We start from the raw sequence: 21,849 nt of genomic DNA, 5'->3' as shown, positions 1-21,849 counted from the left end.
TTGTTAAATACTCAGCTCTCTATATTCTGTAGCTCTTCTGTTGGTAAATGAGGGAGAATAAACTTACAGTGAGTTGATGCTAGTATAGGATATTTCTTTCACTCCCAACTTATATTATCCCTTAGGATGGGACTGAGAGATTAAAATGAAAAGATCTTAGTATGTTTGTTTTGTGAAAAAAGAGTGTTAGGCACTGGAGAAGTCAGTACAGCAAGGAACAGCTCTCCTCACAGTGAAGGGTGAATGACAGATAGTAAGTCCTACAACGGACACACTCTGGGTCCATTCTAATGCACACCTATTCTCTCTGAGGTTGGTCTCAAGGGAAAACCAACACAGAGAGATATTCATATATGTATTTATATATGCACATATTATATCCCTGTTCTAGACCTTCCACACCTTTCCACAGACTAAGAAAGGCAGTCAACAGAACCCATCCTTTTACCTTATAATAGGTATATGGTTTGAACCTCTTGAAAGTGTCAAGTTCTAGCCCATCTGTGTGTGTGTGTGCATGGGACGGGTTGGGGGAGCACTGGCCTGTCCCACACCACTGGTGTCCCCTTCACCAGGGCTCAGTGAGAGTGGCAACAAGAAAGTCACTGAGGTGGAGCCTTTTTTTTTCCCCAAAAGGAAAAAAGAATCCAGTATTGCAAAACTCACAAATTTAATTCTTTCACAAGCAGCCATGCATGGAGCAAATTCACTCACTCCACTGAAAAGATTACAGCAAAACAAAATTAAAAATAAGAAGGAGAGATATAGATCACACACAGGTACCTAAAAATCTGCCTTCTCTTGTGAGAGCTAGAAGAAAAGGCTTCTTTGGAGAGTCTGTTGGTTAATATCAAAAACAAAACAAAACAAGAATAGTATCATTATAGGGTTTTATTAACCTCACTGATAAAGCCGAGTGACAAGCAGAGAGCATGCTCAATGGTACTGACCTGATGTCATTTAGATATCCGTTCTGGCCAGCCTAGTTAGGGAGAAAATGGAAAATAATTCATAAGAAATAATAAGGCACAACAGAGAAGAATGTCCACGATGCTACGAATGCCCACACTCTTCCAACCAAAGCTCTTACCCATCAACAGGGGGAGGGAGCAAGGCTAGGGTAACCCACCACCTCAACCCAGACCAACGTCTCACCTTTCACATGAAAACATTTGGCAGTTTTAGCCTTTCCACAGCATTTAAAATGAAGGTTGATAAGGGGAGAAGTATTAGAGGAGGAACAGGAGAGCTGCGAGCCTAACTACTGCCTCCTTTTTGGCTCTACACTTACTGCCCTAGCAGTGAACTGAGTGAAACACTGACATACTTTATCTTAGGCATATTCGAAGGAGGGGGACGTGAAAAGTAAAGTTCATTTTTGGAAATTAACCTCAGTGGCTGTTTCTTTCTGCCCTTCCCATGTGCCCAAAAGAAAGGCTCTGGGCCTTGAGTCCCATTATGGGTGAGATAGTGGGGAAGCAGATCTTTTCAGAGCCTAAAACAATGAGGACATTAAAGTCTGGGACAGTCCCACCAGGACCGTTCTGACAAAGCCACTGAGCTGAGTGGAGTGAGCACTGTGTGGACCCCAAACCTTCAGAAAGGCAGAGGATGGGCGCCCAGCTGTTGAGCACAGCGGCTCTGCGCAGGGCACCTTTCCCCAGACGCAGCTCAGGCTCTAGAGAAGGCTGCAGCAGCAGCATTTCCATCCGAACACCCTTCTTGGCACTTCCCGTTCTTCTGGGCCTGTCCTTGACCTCACTCTACCCTTCCTCACCCCCTCTGACTGGGCAGGCTCCTCTCCACATGGACTCTTTGGAGGATGGTGGGCTTTGGCCATTTCTCCTCATCTAGATCTTCTGAAATTCCCGAGGCCTCTACTACAAGAGCTAGGAAATACTGAAATGAAAGTGATAAATCCACAAGGATTTAACAAAGAATACATGTATTAGTAGAGGCTTGAGAGACTAGAAATCAGTAAGAAAAAGGAAAGATGCGCTAATTTTCCTTTGCTATGCTGTAGTAGGTCCACTATGGTTGAGAACTAGCGCCAATGTCCTGTACTAAGCCATCTGTGCTTTCAGGTAACAGGGCTTTGTAGGGGCTTGACACAGTGAGGCAGTCATTTTCCATGCCAGTGCAGCAGAGGAGTACACAGACAGGCAGCTGGTTGTCATTGCTGGGACTACCTGATCTAAGAGCCTAGAGCAGAGCAAGCTATCAAGAAGTAGCTTCCAATAGTTTGTAAACATGGACTTTGGGGCCAGACTGTCTACACAAACACCTAGCACTCTGGCTAACTAGCAATGTTATAGTACGTTGTTATCAAATCTCTCTGTCTTAGATTCTCATTTATAAAGTTAGAAAAATAATTAAAATTACTTCACAGACCTGTTGTGAAGATGACATGTTAGCCTACCAAATGCCTAAAAGACGTTAAGTACTACATAAGTATTTCTATTCACAATTTAGGGCCATCCTGGCCATAACCATGACCTCTCCCTCTCATTCCACCCACCTGGTCTGCAGGTGAGATACTGAACTCTCTTGAGTAGGGACAGTTTGGAGGACAGACTTTTCTGACTTGTATGGAAGTCTACATAGTAGAAGTGAGAAGACTGCCTCTGAATTCTAAGCCAGAAAGCTTGGTGTGTGCCACTTCCCACAAGGATTCTTAAAAGCTTAGCTCTCTGTCTAGACAATGAACAAACATTTTTTCTAGAGTGGAGACATTATTTTTCTGAGTGAGGTGATGATGAAAAGACACACACGTTGTTTTGTGTGCATTTGTGTGTGATATAAAAATGGGAGGGGTGTCTTGATGAATGAAGAAGAACAAAGGAACGGGAGGAGAGTAGTGTCCATCCACATGATTTAAACCTCCTTTTTGTTACGATGTCACTCTGTCTGGGTCCACATGTTTTGGAGGTCTGTTCATCCTGCTTATCTAACCTGTCCCTGAAATCCTGCTCTTTATTGCTTAGACTATCAGGCAAAGGCATCTAGTTAGACACAGGGCGACAAGTGCATTTGATATGGTCCACAGTTCTTAAAGATGAAGTCACCCAAACTGACTGACTATCGCCCTTTGGACTACGAAGCCGTTGCTGTCCTAGGAGCAAGGTAAGGAGTGGACAGAGGAGGAGGAGGAGGAGGAGGAGGAAGAGGAGGAAGAAGAGGAGGAGGAAAAGGAGGAGGAGGAGGAGGAGGAGGAGGAGGAGGAAGAGGAAGAGGAGGAGGCTTCCTGTCCCAGTAGGGAGTGCGGGGAATCGGGGTGCCCTCTGTACACGGGGGCTGTGGGACCTGCAGAGGATGATACCAGAACAGCCCTTTAATAAAGCATCAATATATCCTAAAAACAGACTGGCCAAACAAGATGTGTGTTGAGCCTGTATGGACACTTGAGTCTTCTCTGAGAAGCAAAGATATGTAGAACAGACAGCAGGAGTCTGGAGGGTGAGTGGGAGGAGGCTAGGCAGGTGAGAGTTAGGGCCCTTTCTTTCATCAGCTCTGCCAACACCAATTCCCTTTCCAGCCTAGTCATATTTACCAAATTCAGCCACTCCAAGTTTTGGTTCTCTTTGTATAGCACACAGCATAATGTATTCCAACACAAATGAAAACCTGTAGCTTCTCAAACAGCTATCTGGGACTAACTGATGTTGGTGAAAAGAAGAAGAAAAGAAAAAGAAACAAAAGACCCAACAACATTTACGGAGGGTTCATTCCATTCACAGTTCCAAAGATTAAGAGCTAAAAGCTATGGTCTGACGGCTCTCAGAAGCTACACTTACCTCTCGGGCAAATATTCTCTCTCGGACCCTTTGATATTCCTCCTCTCTCTCTTCTATTGACTTGCTCCTCCTTCCATCCTGCAATGGAACTCTCATCTAGATCGGTGAGCAGAATTAAGCTAGTTAAGTTCTCCTCGTACTGCAAGCTCACTGCACACCAGCAAGGAAGAGAAACCGGGAAAGTTTACAGTTGCCATAAAAAAAAAATAAAATAAAGAAATAAAATAAAATTTCCAGTACTGAACAGGATTCACTGGGTACATCTGACCATGCAGTCTGGGAGATCAGCTTTTCTGGATGGTAGAGGACTTTCCACCCTCCCCCAAGCCCCAAATATCAAGAACAACAACTCTGTATAAGGACTGGGCTGATTCCCTGGAGTACTCAGGTACTGCTCAGTCAGTAAAGATCAAGAAAGCAGCCCTGGGAAAATAACCAACAGTGCTTCAGAGGGCACGGAAGGGGAAGAAGGAAGCTGAAAGGGCAAAGAAGGAAGTGTTTAGCAGCTGAATGTGGGAGGTTTACAGAGCTAGCACTGAGCAGGTCCCTTCTTCAGTCACTAATGCCAGACCCTAGCAACCCAAGTCAAGCCAAACAGGGCTTAGCAAAACCTCAGATGTGAGGCTAAACTCAAAGATTAGGCATTTTTCTCATCTCATTGCTTAATTACAGCAACTGAAGGGAGCTGAGGAGACAGAAATAGGAAGAGAACAGTGCAACACAGAAGAGAAAGAGAGAAAGAGAGTAAATGGAAAGAAACAAGCAGCGAGAAGAACAGATAAATGAGGCACAGTGACGGGAGGAGTGGCAGACAGCAGGATAGAGGAGAAGATGGGGGACAGAGAGACGTTCATGTTCTCTGACAGACAGTGACAGACCAATAGAAATGTTGGATGGGCAAATGACCACTTCTGGCTAGCTATCACCTAGCTTCCATCACCGTTCTTCCTCTTGAGCTGTATTTGTGAAGCGTGTCCTGGCTGGTGTATCAGAGAAGCTCTCTCTACAGTGACTACAGAGCACGGAGCTCCGAGAGGGAACTCATTACTCAATGTCATCACACTACACACAACTCTGACCTTCAGTCAGAGGTGCCAGATAAAGCTCTAAGGAACCCACTGCTCTAGGCCAAAACCCTGTGTCTTCACCTGTTTCTAAAGGCAGCCCAGGACTTCTGGGGTCTCAACTCTGATTAGATACTGTCTTCCCCACTCTTTGGAACCTATACTCTACTAATATGTTTTGTCAACTCTATTACAAGGAGACACAAGACCCTTGACAAGCTGTTGGCTTCAAGCACCACATGCCCACAGCAGAGTAGAAAGCATAATGGGGCATCACAGCAAATCCCAGCTGCTGATTCCCAGTAAACTGATTTCAGGCAAGTAACACCATCTGGTGGACTCAGCATTTTTATGTGTAAAGTGGGGTTAATAACCCCACTTACACTGGGCTGTGGAAAGGAGTAAAAGAGATAACACATATATGTTTAAAGCAAAGCTCAGTCAGGGAAAACAATAAAAAAACAATACTGTTTGTTACTAACACCACAGCCAGAAAGGGCAGAGAATCTACCCTACTAGGTGGGGCCAAGCTTGAAGCTAGGAGACGAAAACCTCGAAGTACAAAGAGACCACCTTCCATTGCAATGCGATGTAGGCCTGAGTACTCCCTGATCATGAAAAGGGACTTTGGGAAAATGTAGAGAAGGGCATCAGGATGGAAAGGCTTTCTCTTGTGTTACAAAAATTTGTCTTTTTGTAGTTTTCTTTGCTTTCAATGAGACCCAGCATGTTTGTCCACATTAGATAATGGTGTCTTTCTTAAAAAGACTCCCTTTCACGTTCAAGTAGCAAGCAAGAAAAGTTGTGGTCTCAAGACCATATAGTATATCAAGAAACCCAAGTGTGACTGTAGAAGTATGGTGTTATGATATAGTTTCTACTCCTCACCAATACTCATATTGGATCTACCTAACCGTCCTCTTCAACTCTAATCCCCTGGGAGCCAAGCAGATGCAGAATAACTCTCCATTTAGATAAGAAAACTAATCCTCAATTATTTGCTACCTAAAGGGACAGAGAATAGAACGGCAGCCAGCCCCACCATAAATGAAGGGGTAGGACAGTTTAGTGTGTTTACTGCTTAGTTTCACCAGAGTGGACCAAAAGGAACCTGTGGAAGTTCCCATCACTGAGAGCCAGATTTACTCACATGGGGGAAGGAGTTGGAAAGATGAAGTAGTCTACCAGAGGGGATCAGAGGCGCACCTCTATAACTGGTTAAATTCGACTGTGACTTTGCCAGTTTAAGGCTAGCCCTCAGCTAGGATAGGAGTGGAAATGGATAAAGTAACTTTTGGTTATTTTGGTAGCTCCCGATGTAGGTTCTGTAAGCCAGGGGAGGGGTTGGGCAGGGAAAGATGACACTGAAGTCAGTTAGATCAAGGCTGACATAGGGAGGGGCCTTGTTTGTCCAAAATGAAATGTAGTTATACAAGTTAGAGGCAAACCTAAAGAATCATAGGGCAAATGAGACCTCAGCACCGTGACTCTCTGGGGCTCTGAGCGTGGACCTAGCTCAACAGCTGGAGCCAATCCTCAGTGTTAAGCTCCATCCAAGTCAGGATAACAGCTCTATGGATTTTTCCATTCTAAGATATTTTTATTATCTTCTCCATTCCCCCCAGTCCTCCTCCCTTCCCAGTTCCTCTCTTTATAGGCTGCCCTTTTCACCCTCTTCCATTCTTCACCTGGTTCTCCTCTCGGTCCATACTGGCATCATCTCTCTTGAGAATGAATCTCTGTTGAAATTCTGTGTTCTTCTCATCTTTTATATGTTCTGAGAACCTCTGTTCAGGGCTAAGATTTGGAAAGAAATGTAAAAAGAAGGGAGGAAAGAAGACCTTTTTGTTAGGGAGAAGAACTTCTACACACACCTCCCCTAAATTCCACATCTCTTCTCAAGAGAATTTTTGGTGTTAGGAATCCGAAAAGTCACATAATGGTTCAAGTGAAATCTTTGTGTCTAACCCCCTTCCCTTTCTTGATACAGCAGCTCATGTAATCTGGCTCTCAATTGCTGAGCCTTCTGCCTCACTTAAGTGCGAGGACCACAGGTGCACACTACTACATGATGCCTGTTCTTTAGTGTAACGCCTCTTCATTCATTGTGTCTGGCCTATGCAAGGTGACCAGAAGCTAGGGCCAGTTTGCACGAACCGCCAGTTCTATCTCTAGGACCTCACAGGAAGTAGGAATTGAGGAGATACCCTTCTCCCTCCCCTGGATTCTCTGTGTTCTTCTTCTACCCTGGCTGGCCACCCCATGAGAACCATCCAATCCATGGCTTTTCCTTACATTCTCGTGCTGCTGGTTTTGTTGATGATGACAGCTTTCCCTGTTTGGTCAACATTATGGTCCATCCCAAAATAGGCAGCTACCCGGTGTAATAGCATCCGGTGATATGAGGTCATCTGAGGGAACTTCTTGAACTGGTTACTGAATGGATATCAGGGTAAAAAGTAAAAGAAGACAGCAACAACAGAGGTCAACTAAGTTTTCTTAGTAGTGTCTAACAAGGAAAACAATTTAGGAGGATGAAACATACAAAAAATTTACTCTGTGAGAACAAAACAAGTTTCTCTCAGTATTTTGTAGATTAATTTGTTACAGCTCCTAGTAATGCTGCTTGTTCTCAGTGTGTGATGCTACTGAAGGCCTTGTTTCCACCCACCTGAATGGTGTCAGTTAAAGGAAAGTGGGAGAAGGACAGTATTATCTGCGGCAATACCTAGCTGCTAAAAACAATATAAGTACTTGTTGGCTCACGTTTAACATTTCCAGATTGTTTCTTTCTCCCTAACACTTTTTTTTTAAAAGACTTATTTATTTCTTTTATGCATGTGAGTACACTGTAACTGTCTTCAGACATACTGGAAGACATTGGATCCTATATATATGGAAATATGGTCGCAAGTCACCATGTGGTTACTGAGAATTGAACTCAGGACCTACGGAAGAGCTCTTAGCCGCGGAGCCATCTCTCCAGCCCTTCTCAAATTCTTTTACCCAGGGAGCAATTACTTCAAAGTTCTTTCTTTGAGGAAAGACTGATGTCCCAAGGCTGTCCCTACTTCCTCCCTAGTGCCCCTCCCATCTCTCAAGTGCATTTCAGCAGAGTAACCTACTTGTTGTCACTGATGAAGTCCAGAATCTCTTGCTCTAACTTTAGCAGCATCATTCTGTCCCTGTTTAAAAAAGATTAAAACAAAACAAAACACAGCTCTCCCACAGACATTAAAAGCAGGGACTGAAAACCAACTTGTTCATCACAAAAACTGAAGAATGTATCCAAACTCTAATTAATAATAGATATAATAGCGCACAAGCCAAGGACCTCCATATACTGTTCTATGGTAGGTATTCTGAAAAAGAACACCAACTCAAATACATATTGTATAGATCTTTCCTAATTATGTCTTTGCTATAGATATATCAGCACTCTAACTGTTAGCAGCAAAGTCATATAAACACATACTCTATGCTTTATATATCTAGGCACTATTGTCATCCCACCCAGTACTCCGAGGGTTCTAAAGCAGTTATGATTTTGCTTATGTTCAAGTCACTAGCTTGTTCCTGTAGAACTTTAAGCAGTGAGCACATAAGTCTTAAGCTTTTTAGTCATTATTCTCTTATTTTACAACATTTTTGTCAACTCTTGAAAATACAGAAATCTCAATGTGATAATATTCCAAATACTTCAATAATAAAAACAATACTTTAGAAGAATTAAGAAGCAGTGGGCACTCCAGTAACAGAGAAGAGCTGGAAAGCTGTTTGGCTTTAGAGTCCCTCCTGTTGCCCACCCTCTCCCTTTCCCCCTCACAGCAGTCATGTTATTACCTTGGGTTCTTTTTCAGTGTATTTACAAGAAATTCATGTAGATCTATTCCAGTGGAGTCAGTATATTCTTGGCTGGAGTCTAGAACCACCACAACGAAAGAAATTTAAAAGAAATGAAACTGCTTGCATAGTATCTAATTTTAAACAAAGCCAATGTCTACATAGACATTATGAGAATAGGACACTAGAATTAATTCAAGATCTCAGCATAAAACCCTAAATGACATTTACTGCCAGCCCTGTGAAGTTCCCATGATGGACTGGTTGGTCTGCCATGTGTATTGGTCGTCTGAGGTTCAATCCCAAGTACTGCTAAAAACAAAAAGGAGACGCCATGGGCTGAGGAAACAGCTCATGGACATAGCGCAGACTCCTAGCACCCACATTAAGAGCAGAGCTGGCACTGGGGCAGAGGGTGAAAACAGGCAGCTCTGTAGAACCCACTACCCAGCAGGTTTGGTTAAATCAGTTCTAGGTTCAGTGTAGAAACTGCATCTCCAATAATAAGGTGGAGAGGCTGGCGAGGTGCTCGGGGGTGGAGGTGCTTATTGTCACAGTACCTGTGTGAGCATGTACACACACACACACACACACACACACACACACACACACACACACACACACACACACAGGGCTACAGTACTGTATCAATATTATACTAAAATACTATTTAACGTTAGTAAATATTTATTGAATGTCCTGATCAAAATGAAGCAGGCTTTATTCTACAAATGAAAACCGGTAAAGGCAATCACATTTGAATTTCCAAAGTCTCGGAAAATTTGTCCAGCTTTATTTTTTAATCCCAAGTTGCTTTGTCAAATACGATTTTTCAAAGACTAAAAATTTTTTAGTGTGTGTGTAGTGCATGGTGCATAATGCAGGGGCACGTGTGTGTGTGTGTGTGTGTGTGTGTGTGTGTGTGTCTGTGTGTGCACACGTGAACACTCGCAGGTGTGATGTGGACACACATGCCCTGGTACAGGAGGTCAGAGTACAACTGTGCAGAGTCACTTTTTCGTTATGTCTTTGTGTGGGTTCCAGGGATTGAATCAGGTTGTTAGGCTTGCATTGCAAACATTTTTACCCATAGAGTTATTTTGCTGCACCTCAAATATGGTAGTTTTTATAGATTTTTGTCTTTAAAGCCAGTGTCCAACAAGTAAAAGCAGATCTGTATTATAAACAATAACATAAAGGGCAGGATGATGTTCAGCTGGTGAAGTACTTAGTTAACATAAATGAAGCCCTGGGATTGATCCCAGTACCACTAAACTAGCATAGTAATCCCAGTACTCAGGAGATGGCGGTAGAGGATGGTCAAGGCCAATCCAAAGTACATGAGATCTTGCTTCTAAATAAATAAAGTAATGTATAAGTAAATCACTGTAGGCATCCCCAATTGAAGATATGCTACTCATGCCACCATCTATCCTGGAGCACAAAGCCAGAAAATTGAGTACACTGCCTTATTCTAGGTAGTGTCAATGCTGGCACAGTACCTCTCTGTGGTATGTAAGGCCCCGAGGCAAGATTGGTTAAAGAAGCAAAAAAAGTACTTAATGTAGTTAATGACTTCCTCAAGTAACCAAGGCAGTAGGAGACACTGAACTGCAGTGGGTGCGAGGTGTCAAGACAAAAAGAAAGAACATTCTAGATTTTTAATTCTAGCTGTTCCAGAGGCTGAAGCAGGAGAAGTCAAGGAGTCAAGGAGTGTCTGAACTACAAACTAAGTTCAAAGGCAGCCTGGGAAACTTAAGTGAGATTTAAAGTAAAAGATGGGTGGAGATAGAGCTTAGTGACAGAATGCTTGGTTGCCTAACACATGCAAGGGTCCAATCCCTAGCATAAAAGGAGAGTGAGAGAGAAAGTGAGCTGTGGCTATAGCTCAGCTGGTAGAGGGCACCATTAAAGCCAGGTACAGTGGTACACCCTTGTAATCCTAGGACTCAGGAGATAGAGGCAGGAAAATCTTAAGTTCAAGGTCATCTTCAGTTACACAGCAAATTATAGACCAGGGCCATGTACATGAGACCCTGCCTCAGAATTTAAGAGAAAAGGATCTGGAGGGATGGGATAGCTTAGCAGTTAAGAGCACTGCATGCTCTTCAGAAACCTGGATTTGATTCCCAGCAACCACGTGGTGGCTCTTCCCTGCGTGTAATTCAGTCCCTGGAGAACTGGTGCCCTCTTCTGGGCTGCCTGGGCACCAGGCATGTACATGGTGCACAGATACACATGCAGGCAAAACATCTATGTACATAAAATAAAAATAAATCTTGAAAAGAAAATGAGATGCTGGCAGTGGTGGCACATACTTTTAATTCAGCACTAGGAAGTAGAGGCAGAAGGATATCTATGAGTTCAAGGCAAGATTGGTCTACACAGAAAATTCCAGACCATCAAGGGCTAGTCTCTCAAAAATAAGTAAAAAAATAAAAATAAAATGAAACACCTTCTCCCTTTTAAAAAAAATAAGGGAGGGAGAGAGGGGAACAGAGAGAGAGAGAGACAGAGACAGAGACAGAGACAGACAGCACACTCTGGCATTGGACTAAGCTGGATAAGAGGACAGCCCTCACCTCTGGATAGCATCTTCCTTGGGACCTTTTCTTTGCTTTTGTCCTTGTCGTCTTTTTCAGAGACATCTTTTGTGGACTTTTCTTCCTCCTTATCAGAGGGGCAGCTGATGTGCAGTTGAATTATATCCTTAAACAAAAGGAAAGAGGTATATAATCAAAGATGGGAAAAAGATTTAAACTCTATGGTGGGTGTGGAGAGATGGCTCAGCTTAATTAAGAGCACTTGCTGCCCTGACAGAGAGCCCTGCATTCAGTTCCCACACCCCATGTGGCTCACATCATCTGTAACTCAGCTTCCAGGAGATCTGACGGCCTCTTTGGACCTCTGCAGGCACCAGGCATGCACATGGTGCACAGGCAGACATTCACGCAAAATGTCCACACACATAAAAGAAATCAATCTTTTCAAAAACAAACTCTTTTTGTGTTTCCTTCAAAATCCGATTAGCAAATCTTAGGAGGAAAGATTTGTCTTTTCTTCATTTTTAAAAAAACCTCTCTCTCTCTCTCTCTCTCTCTCTCTCTGTCTCTCTCTCTCTGTGTGTGTGTGTGTGTGTGTGTGTGTGTGTGTGTGTGTGTGTGTCTGTGTATCTGTGTTTATGTGTATCAGTAAACTTGTGAAGGTCAGAGAACCTTGCTTGAGAGTTATGGTTTCCTGTGTGTAGTAGTGTGTCCCAGGCTAGTCTAGTTAGCCTTTAGCTTGCTGAGATTCTTGTCTTTGCCTCTTACCTTACTATAGGAGCACCTATGGTGGGTGGTGGGCATATGAACTCAGGTCCTCATACTTCCATGACAAGGCTTTACCCACTGTGTTGTAAAAACAACCACTATAGGCTCACGGATTTGAATGTTTAGTCACTAGGAAGTAACACTCTTTGAAAGGATGAGAAGGTGTGGCCTTGTTGGAGGAAGTGTGTCACTAGGGGTAGGCTCTGAGGTTTCAAAAGCCCAAGCCAGGCCCAGTGGCTCACTTCCTGCTGTCTGTGGATCGGGATGTAGCACTCTCAGCTACCATGCATGCATGCTGCTATGCTTCCTGCCCTGATGACAATGGACTAACCCTCTGAACTGTAAGCCAGCCCCCAATTAAACGCTTTGCTTTGTAAAAGTTGCTGTGCTCATGGTGTCTCTTTACAGCAATGGAACACTGACTAAGACACCCACTGGATCATCTCCCCTGCCCCAACTTTATCTTATAGAAGAGTTAATTGTTATTAACAATTGTCTATTGTTAATTACTTTGCTTTTTTGTTCCACTGACAGCAGAGGGCAACCTTTTCCTGTCAGAAGTCACAGCTGAAACTGCTCTGGCTATCCCTGTAAGACCTGGATGGGAAGAGTGTATCAGGGTGTGTTCAGTCCCAGGTCCTCTGCCATGTGAGCAAGACATTAAGACTCAAAATCCCCACTGTCACCACATAGATTACAAGAGCCCTTTTCTTTCTTTGTTTCTTTCTTTTTCAATGATTTATTTATTCTTAAGTGCATTATTGGTGCTTAACCTGTGTGAATATCTGTGTGAGGGTGTCACATCCTCTGGAACTAGAGTTACAGATAGTTCTGAGCTGTCTTGTGGGTGGGTGCTGGGAATCAGAACTGGGTTCTCTGGGAAAGCAGCCAGTGCTTCTAATCACTGAGTGGTCTCTCTAGCTCCCAAGACCTTTTCTTTAAAGTACCTTTCCATGTAAATCTTGGTGTAATCCTAGGTCTGTAATCCTAGCACTCAGGACATAGAGGCTGGAGGATCAGAAGTTCAAAGTCATCTTTGGCTACATATAGAGTTTGAGGCTAATCTGAGATACATAAGACCATGTCTCAAAACAAAATAACACTTTGCTTTCTAGGTCCAGTGTCCATGCTGGGGTTGCTACCATGCTTTACCCAACAACTGTCATGATCAGAATAAACAGAATCAAGCTTGTAAAACACCTACCTGGGTGTCTAGTGGCCCATCGACAAATGGAGTGGAGCATTCCTCGCATACTGCCAGACTTCGAACCAACTTGAGCTTGGAATTAGACTGAAAAAAAAAAAAAAACCCAGCACAAAACAAACATCAAAAAATATACTATACACACACACACACACACACACACACACACACACACACACACACACACACACACAAAACTTGGTGAATGTTTAGAACACACTTTCTTAGACTCAGTTAGTTGCAGTTTCTTCTATTAGGTAGTATTGTTGTTCTTTTTTCTTTTTCTTTTTTCTTTCTTTCTTTCTTTCTTTTTTCTTTTTTTTTTTTTTCTTTAATCAAAATGGGGTCTAGACTTGTGGCTCTGGCTGCCCTGGAACTCATTTATGTAGACCAGGTTGGCATAAGAGAGAATTTGGTGGACATTAATACTCATACAAATAGCCTTTCTAGAGAAGCCCTGAGTGAGCAGAGAAACAAGCAGTTCAGTGTGAACAAGACCAAACACCCTCAGGTTTCCTGGAGTCCTGCCAGGTGTCATCTCAGGCTCAGATATACATGGCCTGAATGGGAGGAACAAGCCAGACAGTACTGGAAACAGTAGGAAATGCATGTATGTACATGTGCATGTGACCACATTCACATTCTGTGTGTGATGTACACTTGAGAGTGAGATACAAAAGGCAGAAGGAAAGCTTTACTTCTATTTAACCTGAACAAGCAGGTTCCACTGACAGACACTTCTGAGCTGCAGAATGGATACCATCAAAGAGTAAGTGATAGAGGAAGAATGCTCACCTTGGCTCTTTTCCTGGCATGGCCATGACTGGATGTCCGTCTCTGTTAGAAGAAGATTACAAAATAGGAAAGGTACAGATAATCAATACTTACAAGCAATACATGTTAACAACAACACACTAGTTATTAACTGGTTTTAAATGCCACCACATGATGTCGAAAGTCACCAATTCCAACTCCAGCAACTGTTATACAGAATGGGTCCTGTGCTATCTACTGTCCTGTCCATTCATCATCAGAAATCAATAATTTTCCTAGGTTATTATGTTGATAAAAGCTTTATACAAATCATGGGGTCCTCTCCTGACTGTATGGACTACCAGAGCATGAAGTACTTTTTCCTTACAAGTTTGCTCAAAGAAGTCTATTTAATCCATAATGGAAATGAAAGATAATCCCTCCATGTCTCTTTCTCGTGTATTCCAGTTAGCCTTGAACCCACTATATATATGAGGATGACCTTGAACGTCTGATTTCTATAGGCATCCATTACTATACGTGGTTTATGCTGTGCTTGGGGATCAAACTCAGGACTATGTGCATGCTAGATGCTAGTCAGGCACTGGACCATGTGAGTTCCCTCTCTCCCTCCCTTCCTCATTTGTCACAGTCTCACACTAAGTAGCCTAGGCTACCCCTGAACTTGCAACCTTCCTGCCTCAACCTCCCAAGCCCTGGAGTCACAGATGTATGCAACTAAATCCAGTTATTTTGCAATGTGTATAGGTGTTTTGCCTGTATGAATGTCTGTGCACATGTGCCTGGTATGCATGGACATCAGAAGAGGGCATCAGATCCCTTGGAACTAGAATTGTAGACAGCTATGAGCAGCATATGGGTTCAGAGAATTGAACCCAGGTCCTCTGGAAAAATCACCCAGTCCTTTTACCTCCAGCCTCAGTTACATATTTTAATTACATTGTGTGTATGTGTGTGTGTGTGTGTGTGTGTGTGTGTGTGTGTGTGTGTGTGTGTGTGTACAGAAGAAGGCCATGGAATGTAGTGGCAGTAAGTGGCTAACTTATATACAGGAGTTGTCTGTAGCTTCCCACCACATGTGTTTCAGGGATCAAAATCAGGGCATCAGGCTTAGCAACAAGTCCGTTTCCCGACAAGCCTTCGCCTGCTGAGCTGAGCCCCAAACAGATGTCCTATCTTAGAGCTGCAGAAATGGAATGGGGAGTCTTCCCTCCAAATGCTTCGCTCCTTCATTGCCATGATTGTGGTTAGTTTTTTAATGAGACAGAGTCTCTATATGACTGTCCTAGAGCTCACCATGTAGACTAAGGAAGCCTCCAACTCAGAGATCCCCCTGTCCTGCCTTAGTTCTAAGTGCCCAGTGATGGTCTCTTAGCTTCTTTGGATAAAAAAGCAAAGAGCATGGGAGACAGGAGAAGAGCGCCAGAACAAGTCAGAGATCCTGGTGTGGACATGGCATCTGCCAAGGAAGAGGAAGAATCCTAGAGCCAGGATGTGGGTGAAAACAACTAAGTACTTGTTAAGATTTCTGAACACAAATGTGAGAAGTCAAAAATTCAGGTTTTGGCTTTGAAGAAGGGGTGAGGGTATAGAAAAAACTGAGGCTGGAGGATGGAGAGGAAAGACAAGACAGTGGCAGAATACTAGCATGGTCTTGGCAAGGTAGGGATTTCTCTTCCCTTTGTCTTTACAAGCTAAACAAACATCTTGCCACAGTACAAAATGGAGAGAGAGCTGGGTGGGTGAACTGAAAAGGTAAGAAACATAGAACAACACATCAGTGGCAAAACCTGTCGAAACAAGGGAAGATGGGTTGTCCAAATAACAAAGCAGTGCTTTTTACTGCCTTTTCAAACAGATAACACACATAGACAGTATAAACGTTCAGAAGGTATAACAGTATTATATTGAGTAGTTTCAAATCTGTCCAACAAATATCTTACCTGGTTCCTTCCTAATCAATCAGTATGAATTTAAAAAAAATTGTCCATAGACTTTTATGCATATAAGCCTACTATAAATATGTACACTGAAAAAAAAATCAATTGTATACACTACTCTGAGCTTTTTTTTTAAAAGATTTATTTATTTATTATATATAAGTACACTGTAGCTGTCTTCAGACACACCAGAAGGGGCATCAGATCTCATTACAGATGGTTGTGAGCCATCATATGGTTGCTGGGATTTGAACTCAGGACCTCTGGAAGAGCAGTCAGTGCTCCTAACCACTGAGCCATCTCTCCAGCCCTACTGTGAGCTTTATGAATAAATAAATCTTCAGAGCTATCATCCACAAAAGATGGCCTGTTTTGTTTTTTTTTTATAACTATGCATAGTATTCCATTGTGTGGCTATGCTACAGTTTATTTTTACCAATCCCTTTAATTATATATACCATTAGGATGTTTCTAATCTCTAAAAGTATAAATAGTGACAAGTCATTGAGTAGACCTATAATAAATACAGTATCTCTACGATTCATCTTATAATCTTTATAAAGTGTTGCTAGGGGCTGAAGAGATGGCTCAGTGGTTAAGAACACTGACTGCTCTTCCAGAGGTCCTGAGTTCAATTCCCAGCAACCACATGGTGGCTCCATCTGTAATGGAATCCGATGCTCTCTTCTGGTATGTCTGAAGATAGCTACAGTGTACTCATAAAAAATAATCTATAAATAAATAAATAAAGTGTTGGTAACTGCCTCTCAAAGTGCACAAATGTATATTCTCTACTAACCGTGTGTGAATCTGTTTACTTCCCATAATGTAGTTTTCACAGAATAGCTAAACTCAGGCTAAAGCCTAACATGTATGAGGTACCAGGTACCAGGCAGGGAGAGAAGGCACACACACAATCATGTTCTTCTCAGACTTTTCAACTCTCATTCATAACAGGAAAAAAGGAATCAGATAATAGTGAAGGATAAGATACAGCAGCAGTAGCTAGGGTTAAGGGACTAGGTCATATGATGGTGACTGAGACCTAGTGTCAGGCAGCAGAATAGATGAATGCAAAGATATTATAAATAGAAAGGCAGAAAGCCCAGCCAGGAGGCCAAACTCAGCTGATTATTTACATGGCACACTTGAGCTCGTTATGTGTTGCATTGATGGCTTGCCCATTCTAAAAAGAATCTCAGAGCCTGCATTTTGTATCACTAAATCTCCCTGTAAAAGCTGTTCTGAATAACCGATTCCCAAAATGCACATCACATGCCTTAGTAAAAACACCTCCTCTCTTTCAAACTCTTTAGCTTCAACTCTGAACAGAGACTTCCTTGATGTCACAAGTCAGACTGTTGGGAAGACTGCAGAGGAGAGGGGTACAGAAGCTAAGCATGAGTAGAGGAAGACACGTTTTCATGGCTATTCAAGGCATGTCTGTATGCTGAGAAACAAAAGAGGACAGAAGCTTCCCGAGGGATCCCAGGTCAGGAACACAACCTCCAAAAGATGGCAGCAGTGATTCCAGCTCCTCTGGTTGGAGCAAAAGGAGGCAGGGGAGTGGAGAAGAAGGTTTTCTCCAACACTACCTATAAATTATTTGTCTACTGAGGTAAAGGTATTTTTTAACCAGATAAGTGCCTCACAGGGAATATAAATGCTCTTTCTTTACAGTTTATCTTTAAGAAATATACCCAACAGGACTTCAGAAGATAATTGTCTTCCGAGAACAAATAATTTAGATCTGAAAGTTCACTTAATTATCTTTCATGTGATCTTGACAACATATAATTAAACATTCATCACTTGTCTGTCTTGAGTATTCTTGGTATCAGGAGAGGCTGGAAGCATATTTGGAGCTGTGGCAAACAGTCTCTACACACTCTAGAAGGATGGGCGGGGAACGACAATTCACATGTAAAAGACAATGGAGAGGAAAGCATCCAGCCAGGAAAAGACCTGGCACACTGTGAGAGAAGACAGGAGAAGAGGAGACAGCTGCAGAACACATCTGAGGGAGCTGTCTAACTTAATTCATCTCTTTATGTTACTGCCTTAATCTTCAAAGAAGACAAGGCCTAGGTGAATTAAGTTATCTTGAAAAATTATGCTTCAAGTTTCTAGACCTTCCAAATTGATGTTGCTCCTGGTTCTAATCTGACTTTTGCTAGAGTTAATGTTCTATCTCCCAGGGTTATAGCAAAGACCACTCTCACCCTTAGGCACACAACAAAGGAGTTACAGAAATTGGGCTGTATAACCAAAGAGAACTAGCTTAACCACACAGAAAAAAACTCTACCAGCCTGGCTAGAAAAGGCTTGGTCTGCCTAACTGGGCACCAAAGAACTACGCTCTGGGTCCTGGTGACTGGATTCAGGCCTTGTATCAGACACCTTTAGCCACTGAGTCACTCAACCAGCAATTATGACTTGCTAAATATGTGCTTATGTGCAAAGTTTGTTTTGTTTTGTTTAAGACAGTGTTTTAACATGTAGCCTGGGCTGCGCTGGCCTGATTCTTCAGTCTCTACCTTTCAAATGCTGGAAACACAGGTATGTACAGCTCGCTATGATGTTCAGTTAGCAGTTTGAGACTATGTAGCCCTGGCTGAGCTAGAACTCAGTACAGACTAGGCTGGCCTTGAACTTACAAAGATCCTTTGTTTCTTGAATGCTGGGATAAGGCATGTGTTACCATAGCCAGCAGTAGTTTATTTTTTGATAGTTAAAAAATATCACTGGTAGGGCTGGGGACATGGTTTAGTGGTTAAAAGCACTGCCAAAAGACCTGAGTTCAGTCTCTAGCACCCAGATAGTGAGTAGCTCACAACTGCTGTAACTCTAATGGATTCAACACTGCAGGCACTGCAGAACACATGGTGCAGACATACATACATACAGGTAAAGTACTAATACACATAAAAATAAATAAAACCTCAAAAAAATCAATATCACTGGTGGGACTAAAGAGATAGGTCAGTAGCTAAGAGGACTTGCTGCTCTTGTAGATGACCTAGGTTCAGTTCCCATCACCCACGGGATGGCTCACAACTGTTTAGAAGAGGTCATTGGATCCCAGAGGATCCAATGCCCTCTTCTGGCTTCTGTAGGCATTGAATATACAACATGATGAACAAATATGCATGCAGACAGAACACTCATTTGGCCTGTATGTCTGTCCATCCATCTGTCCATCCATCTCTCATTCTCTCTCATCTTCATATATGTGTGTGTGTGTGTGTGTGTGTGTGTGTGTGTGTGTGTGTGTGTGTGTATGTATGTATGTATGTATGTATGTATGTATGTATGTATGTATATAGATGTTCTGGGCACTGTAACCCTAGCATTTTGGGAGATGTACTTCAGGGTTAGCCTGGACTACATAGCATGTTTAAGAGTCAGCTTGAACTATATGAAGTCCTGTTTTAAAAACACTAAAAGTAAATAAGCAAACAAATAAAAAATGCAAGTGTAGGTTCTCTCTTGTACTCAGTATAGCACAGCCACCCCACGGTCTGGCCCGGGACACTGCAGTGGATGTCCCTATGGTCTGGCCCAGGATAGTGCAGTGTAGGTCTCATTGCTGCCCTGATGGCAGAGTAATTAAGTGGTGGAAAAAACACCTCTGTCTTCTCACTGGTTGGAGATCTGCCAGAAATGCAGTAGACCCCTCCCTTTCCGATAGAGGATGCTATGTTGACAAAGGCAAGCAATGCTGCCTGGGGCTCCAGGACCTTGGCTCTGTCAGTCGGTAAAGAGAAGAGGAGGCAACCGCTCCCCTATGTCCACTCCCTTACTTTGCCTTCTTCCCACCTGGTTCCCAGCACTGAGCTCAGTGCTCTGACATAAGAAAGCTTAGCAGCCAGGACTTCAGAGTAAGCTGCAGACTGCACAAAGGCAAGGAGAAAGATGACCAACTGCACTAAGATGAGCCATGCTACCACCATAGCAAAAAGCGAGCACCAGCTTCCTACGCAGGTGGGACCAAACGAAGCCCTGCCACTTAGTTGTAAGCACAGGACCACTGGATTAGATAGAGGAACTTTCTTTTTGGATCACAAAAAAGAAAAGAATGGGTTTGCCTGACTAGGCTCAGAAAACATACTTGTCATTGTTCAAGACATTGTGAAGCTTGTTTTGATTGTAAAACAATGCTATTCTGGCCATTTTAAATTTTTGTATCCAAATAAAGTTTATGGTTGGTAATATTACTCTCTTTCATAAACTAATTTAGAATCTATTTCTTTTTGTGTAGAAAGAAGCAATCCAAATTATACTAAAATGAGTATCTAACAATGTGACTCAAGAAAGTCGTGGAGCTTCCCTTCCTCTTGTACAATACAGGTTCAGGCAGAATCTGAACAAAGTGCAGCAACTACAGTAAGAACAGTGAGCTCGGGGCCAAGCCCTCAGGACTCCACCGTCTGCTTGGACTTCACCTTGGACTCTGTGACTAAAATGGGCAGTTTTTAGGTAGCCTGGCCCTGAACTTGCTCCATGTCAAAGATGACTTTGACCTTCTGATTTTTCTGCTTTCACTTGCTGAGGGACTGAAAGCCTTACAGTGGGCATCAGCTGACAGCTGACACAAACCTACAATCACGTGGGAAGAGGGAACATTAACTCAAGAATGACCTTCATCAGACTGACCTGTGGCCTTGTGTGAGCAATTTTCTTTTCGTTTTCCACTATTCTGTTTTGTATTTGTTTTTTTTTTGTTTGTTTTGTTTTGTTTTTTGTTTTTCAAGACAGTAATTCTTTGTGTAGCTCTCCCAGTCTTGAAACTCTATATAAACCATGCTGGTCTCTACCTGCCTCTGCCGCCTGAATGCCAGCCAGGATTAAAGGCACTTTCCTAGTTGCTAATTGCTGTAGGAGGGCCCAGCACACTGTGGATGGAGACAGCCCTCAGCAGGTGGGGCTGGGACGCTAGCTGCAGGCTTGGGAAGCCACCTTCTGTAATGGCTCCATGGTTTCTGCTTCAGCTCCTGCTCTGGCCTCCCTAGAAAATAAACTGGCTTGTGAGCTGAGATGAACCCTTTCCTCCAACTGCTTCTCATCAGTGTTTTACCATAGCAACAGAAAAGCAAACTAGAACAGGACTGCACCACTGTGCCTGGCTCTGGGTGAAGCTGGGGAGAGGTGACATCAGTAATCAGCAGATTCTCTGTCTCTTCAAGTTAAAGGACTGTGAACATGGCACACTTAACCCTTACCTGTGTCTCCTGACGCAGACCATTCTCTTCACCCTCCTTCTCAACTTCTTCTTTACTTGGAGTTTTGGATATAAATTTATTTTTGTTTACAGATTCTTCCACCAGTTTTTTTTCTGATTCTTTCATTATTTCCAGAGTCTCCTGAGTAGTGTTACTGTTAGACATGTTCTGCAGCAGGGTATAGCAGCTTCTATGGATTTCTGAAGAAACAGGAAACGCAAATGATAAGAGTAACAGCTTTGTATACACACACAAGGCTTGTTTTTAAAACACACACACAGACACATACACTACCAACAGTCTCCCTTCAACCTAGAAGAAAGTCCTCTGGTAAATGCTGCCCTTGGATGAATTTCTTTCTTTCTTTCTTTCTTTCTTTCTATCTATCTATCTATCTATCTATCTATCTATCTATCTATCTATCCATCCATCCATCCATCCATCCATCCATCCATCCATCCATCTATCTATCTATCTATCTATCTATCTATCTATCTATCTATCTATGCTTTTATTTTCTGTTTTTACAAGACAAAGTCACATTATGTTGGTAGTCCTGGCTGTCCTGGAACTCACCAAGTAGACCAGGCTGTCCTGGAACTCACAGAGATCTGCTTGCCTCTTGAGTACTGGGTTTAAAAGTGTATACTAACCACACCCAGCTTTCTCTTCTTTTTAAACTTTATTTTAGTAAAAC

The 21,849-nt window shown here is 42.7% G+C and overlaps 1 protein-coding gene across 50 annotated transcripts in view; it reads right to left on the bottom strand.

Annotated features, from left to right (window-relative positions):
* The window catches only part of R3hdm2 (R3H domain containing 2), a 128,190-nt gene that overhangs the window by 31,195 nt on the left and 75,146 nt on the right, over positions 1-21,849 (bottom strand). For 16 of the 50 annotated variants that reach the window (XR_015624228.1, XR_015624227.1, XM_087557954.1 and 13 more), the window contains 11 exons: positions 21,153-21,352; positions 14,012-14,053; positions 13,217-13,303; positions 11,284-11,410; positions 8,702-8,780; positions 7,984-8,043; positions 7,154-7,294; positions 6,547-6,655; positions 3,795-3,890; positions 951-982; positions 784-837 (listed from right to left, as the gene is read on the bottom strand). Coding sequence is in view for 45 of the 50 variants with exons in the window: in XM_087557954.1 (XP_087414080.1) it covers positions 784-837; positions 951-982; positions 3,795-3,890; positions 6,547-6,655; positions 7,154-7,294; positions 7,984-8,043; positions 8,702-8,780; positions 11,284-11,410; positions 13,217-13,303; positions 14,012-14,053; positions 21,153-21,317 (992 nt within the window). In the remaining 5 variants the exon portion in view is untranslated. The remainder of the gene's footprint in view (positions 1-783; positions 838-950; positions 983-3,794; positions 3,891-6,546; positions 6,656-7,153; positions 7,295-7,983; positions 8,044-8,701; positions 8,781-11,283; positions 11,411-13,216; positions 13,304-14,011; positions 14,054-21,152; positions 21,353-21,849) is intronic. The other 34 variants (XR_015624230.1, XR_015624229.1, XM_087557962.1 and 31 more) reach the window with 3 other exon arrangements.

Source organism: Rattus norvegicus, chromosome 7 (assembly GCF_021556685.1).
Source record: "Rattus norvegicus strain SHRSP/BbbUtx chromosome 7, alternate assembly SHRSP_T2T, whole genome shotgun sequence".
Classification (NCBI taxonomy): Eukaryota; Metazoa; Chordata; class Mammalia; order Rodentia; family Muridae; genus Rattus; species Rattus norvegicus.
Note: the sequence above shows the minus strand (reverse complement) of the source record. Positions and strands in the feature narration are given on the sequence as shown.